This window comes from Brachyhypopomus gauderio, chromosome 14, assembly GCF_052324685.1.
Source record: "Brachyhypopomus gauderio isolate BG-103 chromosome 14, BGAUD_0.2, whole genome shotgun sequence".
Taxonomy (NCBI): Eukaryota; Metazoa; Chordata; class Actinopteri; order Gymnotiformes; family Hypopomidae; genus Brachyhypopomus; species Brachyhypopomus gauderio.
Window position 1 is genome coordinate 6,631,941 of NC_135224.1, and position 7,531 is coordinate 6,639,471.

The following is a 7,531-nucleotide window of genomic DNA, read 5'->3' on the forward strand; positions in this document are numbered from 1 at the left end:
GCTGTGGTCTCAGCAGCCGTCACCCATACGTGCTGCTTCCTGTGTTATACCGAGAGTGACAAAGAAGCCACAGGTTGGTCATGTGACTTCCACACGTTGAGTTCCGTTCCACTGTGCCTCACTCGAATAGGAAGTGAACAAAGTGAGTTCATGAGATGCCGAACAGTAAAACTCTCGAGGAGAGCAAAGATTTACGTGAAAACTAACAGCACAGAGGCGCATCAGTGGTCAGAGGTCACAGAGGGCGATGGAGCCGCAGAGTGAGAATGCCTTCGGCGCTGGTAAGATGTGAATGATCTCAAAAGACGATGAAAACGGTGGAGTGGCATGAGTTTTTCAATAAGGAAATGACTGGTACATTCGTAATGCAGGCCACACTCTTCACTGTCTAACAGCACTGCAGACTTCACCGTATGCTGACAACGTCATATCTTCTCATTTATTTCACCTAGGATGAACATAAACAGACATGTGAGCGTATGACTGCATAATGCGAGCAATTGCTAGAAAAAATTAGATCTGAATGTCTGCATGAACTGTTCCTAAAATATGGGCTTATCTTTGTTTAAGTCATAATATAAATAAGGACGCTCTTATTTAACATCAAGGTCACTGAGGGACAATTATGTGAACAGATTTAGAAGCTCCAGTTACAAGTGTAAACTAGTGCTAATGTTAAATGTGTATGCACATAGATTAACCTTCCTCAACTCTTGCAGGAGCCACACAGCAGACTTCTGTAAAGACAGAAGACAGCAAACCCCTTCTGACAAAGCTACGTCTGGTTCTGCTGGGCCGCAAAGGTACCGGGAAGAGTTCTGTGGGAAACACTATCCTCGGCCTCACTGGGGGATTTGAGAGCGGCAAACCCACAGAGGAGTGTGTGAAGAGGAAGGCTGACGTGGCGTGCCATCGCGTTACAGTAGTGGACACGCCAGGATGGGAGTGGTACTATTCAGGCAACGGGACCCCTGGGTGGGTGAGAAGGGAAACGATGAGAAGTGTGTCCCTCTGTCCACCTGGTCCTCACGCTTTGCTTCTGGTGGTACGGTCCTGCGCCTCAGTGACAGCGGACTACTATCGGCAGATTGAAGAGCACTTGGAGCTTCTGGGCAAAGCTGTGTGGGACTACACACTCGTGCTGTTTACACGCGGAGATGAGTTAGGCTCCATTCCCATTGAACAGAGAATACAAAATGGAGGACAGTCCTTCCAGAAGCTTCTAGAAAGGTGTGGAATGAGGTTCCATGTTCTGGAGAACAAACGGCGTGGCGATGACGGAATTCAGGTGAAGGAACTGTTGAGGAAGATAGAGGAGATGGTGAAGGGGAGAGAGGGAGGACATTATGAGTCAGACCCTTTACTGCTAGTGCTGGAAGCAGAAGGGAGAAGGAGAGGCAGAGAGAGAAGAAAGAAACAAAGACTGATGGAGGCTCAAACACAAAGAGGCACTATGAAAGCTGTACTAACAGGTGAGCCGGTAGGAAACACTCAATCTGCAGATAAACGGCCTACTTTAGAATTGTTTAAGCAAGCTTAAGTTTGCATATGTTGTAGGATCAGTTACATTTAGCTTTGAGGATGACTGAGACTGAATAAAAGCAAAAAGGCTTTTAAAAAAAATGAATCCGGTTCAGTTTTATCAGTAGTCATGTGGAAGCTAATTACTATACATTGAACTGTTACATATGTATTTATAATATAATATAATTACATAATGTATTTATTTAACTCACTGATGTACAACCAAGGTATATAGTGAGAAGTTAATTATAGTTTCCATGACACAATCAATGTCCCCTCATATTTGTTAAATTCAATCCTTTTATTGCCCCGCACAGCTGATATAACACACACTGAAGACCTGGACGAAAGAAACTTGTTCTCCAGAGGGTCACGCCGCCTCCCAGAACTACGGCTCATCCTCCTGGGAGAAAGAGAGACCGGGAAAAGCTCGGCTGGGAACACCATCCTCAGAGGGGCTGCACACTTTCAAACAGGAGAGGCCACAGAGGAATGTTCAAGGAAGCAGGCGGAAGTTTCTGGAAGACTGGTCACAGTGGTGGATGTGCCCGGGTGGGAAGGAGGCCCTGAGGGCATCACTCCAGAGAGAGTGAGGAGGGAGGTTGGGGTTAGTGTGACACTCTGTCCTCCTGGTCCCCACGCCCTTCTACTGACTCTGAGGGTAGACGCCCTGGTCAGAGCTCCCGCAGTGAAAGAGCATTTGGAGATACTTGGTGAAGGCGTTTGGAAGCACACCATACTTCTCTTCACAAGAGGTGACCAGCTGAGAGAGGGGGTCACTATTGAGCAGCACATCCAGGGAGGAGGTAGAGACCTTCACTCGTTGATGGAGAAATGTGGAAACAGATATCACGTGATCAGCAGCCTCGGTTTGGAAGGTAACAGCGCCACCGTGCAGGTAACGGGACTGCTGGAGAAGATCGAGAAGATGGTGGCAGGGAATCGGTGTGAGGCATTCTCACCACTCGTGCAGGAGATCCAAGACCTCGGGAAGCAGAAGAACGAGAGGTTCAACCTGAAGCTGAAAGAAGTCAACGACAAGCTTCAGCGTCAAGACACGGAGATGAGAAGGATGAGAGAGCGGGAGGTGAAGAGCCTCAGGTGGTTCTTCGACAGGAGGAGATACAAGGGGAAATCAGCTGAGAAGGCACCTGTGGAGAGAGAGGAAGCGGCAGACAAAGGAGACGATGACAGAAGGAGCATCACGAGTGAGCTGGAGGAGAGGATGACTTGGTTAACAGAAGACAAGGAACAAGAGATTCAGGAACTCAGGTTGGAAAACAACAGAGTCAACGCATCTCTCAAACAGGCCTGCAGAGAGAAGGACGAACTGGTCATGAAATTGGACGAGAGAGAGAAAGAGAGTGAAGAACTGAAAGAAAGGGTGGATGAGCTACAGGTGAAGGTGCAGGAGCAGGAACGTGTCAGCATGTTCAAAGAGCATGAGAGGAAAGAGAGAGAAGGAGAGCTGAAAACGAGACATGAGAACGCTGAAAAGGAGATTGTTATTCTGAAAGAGGAATTAGATCACAAAGAAAAGGAGGGAAATGAGCTAAAGAGAAAGTTTACGGAGACACAGACAAAGTATGAAGAAGAGCTCTTACGGGGGAAACATGAGACTGAAAGACAGCTAGCAGAGAAAAAAGAGTTTGAGCAAAGGCTTGATGAAAAACAGAAAGAGATGGATGAGATTATGATGAAAGCTGAAAACAAAGAAAATGAGCAAGAGGAGAGATGGAAGGAAATGAATGAAAAGAGAGAAAAGGAGAAAAATAAACTCAGAGAAATTGTAGAGCTGATGACAAAAGAGATGGAAGAATTGCAAGCTGCCTACCAAGAACAAGTGAATACACTGAATGCAGAGAGACAAATGCATGAAAACACTGTGGGAAAGTACAACGAACTTTTGGAAAAACTTGTTGGGAAAGACGCAGAACTTGTTACAATGCAGCTAACACAAAAGGAGCACGAGATGAACATAAATGCTAAGACTCAAAAGACCGTGCAGGAAAAAGATGCAGAAATATCTGCACTGACAACAAGATGTAGGGAGAGAGAGCAGGAGATTGAAGCGCTCAACCAAGCTATTGATGCCAAGCAAAGAAACATGGAGAATATTAAAAATGACAGTCAGGCAAAAATGGCAGAATTTACCTCTAGGATGAAACTTTTAGAGGATGAATCCAAGGAGATGGAAGAGTTCCTGAAGAGAGAAAATGTGATTCTAAAAGAGGAAATGGACATCATGAAGAATCTGCATGAGGTGAACACCAGACAAAAAGAAGACGAAACAAGACGCGTCTTAGAGGTGAAGGAAAACCTGATCAATCAGTTACATCAGCAGAATGAAGACAGGGACAGTCGTGTAAAAGACTTGGAAAAGCTGCTATTGGAGAGAGAAATCAGGGGTGACAACCTACAAAACCAAAAGGCAGCACTTGTACAGGAGTTGGAAGACCTTCAGATGAAGTGTGAGGAGTACAAGAGAGACGCAGAGGACGAGAGAGCCAGGATCCAGAGCAGAGAGAAAGAGATTCATGATGTGCTAAATCAATACGAAGAAATGGGGAAGATTAAAGACGCACTGTCCCAAGAGCACATTAAAGAGAAAGAAAAGGCGATTCATCAGTTGATGAAGACCAACAACAAGCTACAAACAGAACTGGAGGTCATGCAGGGAAGAGGTAAAGATCTAGAGAAGAAAATCGAAGAGATCAAACAATACTATGAGGGGAGACTATTAGAGAGGACTGCTGAAATGGATGCTGAAGATGCAGAGAGAGAAGAAGCACTTCGTAGCAGAGAGCTGGAGCTGAGCGAAAGGGAGCAGGTTTGGAGACAAGAGCTTGAAAGACAGGAGAAAAGAGAGAGAGAAATAAATGAGAAAGAGCAAAGACTAAGAGAGGAGAAACAAGAGCTGGATGGAAGAGAGTGCGAAGTATGTGAGAAGGAAAACAAGCTGGAACATCAATGCAAAAATAATGAGAGCCACAGAGAAGATCTAGAGAAGCGAGAAACTGAGCTAGAAAAAAGAGAAACAGAACTTTTTAATTCAGAGCAAAAGTTACAGCAACAGATTAAGAACAGGTATGAGGAGCTAGAGGCAGCGGAGAAGGCTTTTTCCGAAAAGCAGGAAAATGAAATACAAAATATCAGGCAACAGCGAGAAGAGAGAGAGAGCGAGCAAAGAAAAGCAGAAGAGGAGCTTGTGATGAAGCAACTTAATCTAAAGGAACAGGTCAAGAAGTTGGAGGATCACAGAGAGAACCTGGACATCCGAGAAATGGAATTAAGCAAAAGAGAGCAACACCTAACAGATTCTGAGCAGATGTACGAGAGCAAGAAACGAGAACTGTCAGAAGCTATACAGGAGGTGGAGAAAAACAGACGGCACAATGAGAGATGGCTAGCAGAGCTAACGGACAAGGAAAACAATCTTATACAAACACTGAATGAATGTCAGAAGAAAGAAGAGGATTTTTTACAAAGAGAACATGACCTTGCACTTAAAACCCAAGAACTAATGGACAGAAATCAGATATGGGAACAAGAGCTCCAAGAGAAGCACAGAGCTACGTCTGATCACTGGAAAGAAGAATCAGATGCTCTTGTACGAACCTTAGAATTAAGAGAGCAAGAGTTGATGAATACGAGGAATGAACTTGAGAAAAGGATGCAAGAACTTACAGATAAGGAGAAAGGTTTAGAAGAAAGGGAACATCTGATTATACGAAAATGTGAAGAATTTGAGGCTGCAGAAAAGATACTGGAAAACCAGCAGAAAGCACAGAGGGATAGGTCAGAAAAACAGGAAAAGGAAATAGAAAATATCAAGCAACAGATAGAAGAGAGAGAGAGAGAGCTGAGAAAAGTGGAAGAAGAGCTTGTGGTAAAGCAACATAATTTTAGGCAAGAAATGAAGGATGTGGAAGATCTCAGAGAAAACCTCGAGATGAGAGAAAGTGAATTGTGCAAAAGAGAGCAAAAATTAATGGATCTGAAGCAGATTTATGACAAGCAGGCAGATGAATTGTCAAAAGCTGTGCAGGAACTGGAGAGGAATACACAGCATAACAACACATGGCAAGTAGAACAAGCCAAGAAGGAATATGAGGTTATACAAAGGCTGAATGAACTTCGTGAGAAAGAGCAGGATCTTTTACAGAGAAACCACAACTTTGAATTCAAAACCCAACAACAAACAGTCACAAATCAGGAGATTATACCACATCAGCAACAGTGTCTGGGCACACAACAAAACCAGGCAGCTGGCAAAGGAGAGATAGATTTAGAGAGTGACAATCAGGCCTTAGCACTAAGAGAGCAAGAAGTGGTGAAGAAAGAGGGTGAGCTTCAGAAAAGAGAACAAGACCTGAGGAATGCAGAAATAAGTCTGCAGAAGAGAGAGGGAATAGTACAGAAAAGAGAAGGAGAAGCAGAAACTGACAAACAACAGCTTGACAGCATGCTGTGCAACTTCAGGAGAAAACAAGAAGAAATGGAAGAAATTAAGTGTTCTTCTGAAGCAAAACGGCATCAGTTGGACCTCTTGGAGAAAGAGCTTGCTGACAGGGAGCAGAACATAGCAAATATAGAAGAAGACCTGAGAAACAGATATAAAGAATTAGAGATTAAGGAGCACAGTATGGAGGATCATGAGCTAAGCTTAAAATCGAGAGAGAATGCTTTCAAACAACGAGAACAAGAATGGAATGATTTAAACAGAGAGCTAGAATCCAAAAAGAACAATTTAGAGAATTGGAGAAACGAACTAGATGTCATGAAACAGGAACTACACAACGTTAAACAAAATCTGAGGTTGAAAACAGACGACCTAGATAGGTGGGAAAAATATCTGTACAACAGTGAGCTTAAAATGATAAACCACAATCACAATTCTGATTTCCAACCATGGGACAAAACAAAAGCATTTAATGGAAACCAAATAAGAGCTACAGAGAGTCAAGAAATGTATCAGGAGGTTGGAGTGGATGGTGGGACCTGTAAAACAGACCCTAGTGAAAACAGTCAGGAAGGCAACAGTAATACAGCAGAAAGTGCAGATTATCAGTGTGTGGAGATGGCCTTGTCGTCCCCAACAACAAACCACGCATTTGAGGACACAAGGCTAGCAGGCATACGCAAAAGGAAAGGAGCACTGGAAATCAAGATTGAAGAGGAAGCTAATCAAGCAAACCGGCTGCTACAGGAGACGGAGGAAGACGGGGAAGAATTCTTTGAGCCAGCGAGCTCAGACTATCTGATGACTGAAGGTTTGCGCGGTCTGGTCTCTGAACTAAGGGTGGTGTTACTCGGAGAGTCGTGGTCCTCGCGGCAATCAGCCAAACACACCGTCCTGGGGCAGGGTGCGGGGTCTGGAAACCCCTGGAGGGGAAGTGTGTGCGGCAAGCCACTCATGGTGGTAGAGCCCCCCGGGATAAAATGGCGTTCGTCTGGAGATATAAACGTGAGTTTTCAAAGGGAGCTCCTACAAAACGTGTCACTGTGCACACCTGGCCCTCACGCATTCGTCCTTCTTCTACCGGCTTACTTAACTTTTACTGCACAGTACCGCGGAGCAGTGGAGCGCACCATGTCCACGCTGGGGGAGGCCGCATGGAGACGTACCATTATTCTGTTCACGTGGGGGGAGGTTCTTGGAGAGAGTGGGCAACAGCACGTAAAGAGGAACGGGGACTTGGAATGGCTTGTGGACAAATGTGGAGGCAGGTATCATGTGCTGGATAACAGACACAGGGAAACCCATTTGGTAGAACTTCTGGAGAAGGTTGATAAGATGGTTGCAGGAAACTATGGTGGTTGTTATCATGCTTGTAGTTAAGAGAATAGTGGAGGATGGAATACTGTTTTGTATTCTGCCATTTCAAATGGAATTAAGTGTATTATTTGAAACATTTGCATAAGGTTTAACAATTTTGTAAATAAATAAATGTTTCTATTTGAAAGATTATGAACTGCTTGTGGTGTGTGTGGGGGGGGGGGGGGG

General features: G+C 44.6%; 1 protein-coding gene across 1 annotated transcript; it reads left to right on the forward strand.

Annotated features, from left to right (window-relative positions):
• Positions 1 to 107: 107 nt before the first annotated feature.
• Positions 108 to 7,495, forward strand: LOC143474739 (uncharacterized). The gene is made up of 3 exons (XM_076972304.1): positions 108 to 281; positions 720 to 1,472; positions 1,842 to 7,495. Exons 1-3 carry the CDS (start codon positions 248 to 250, stop codon positions 7,364 to 7,366), a joined length of 6,312 nt encoding a protein of 2,103 aa, XP_076828419.1. The 5' UTR covers positions 108 to 247; the 3' UTR covers positions 7,367 to 7,495.
• The last annotated feature ends 36 nt before the right edge of the window (positions 7,496 to 7,531 follow it).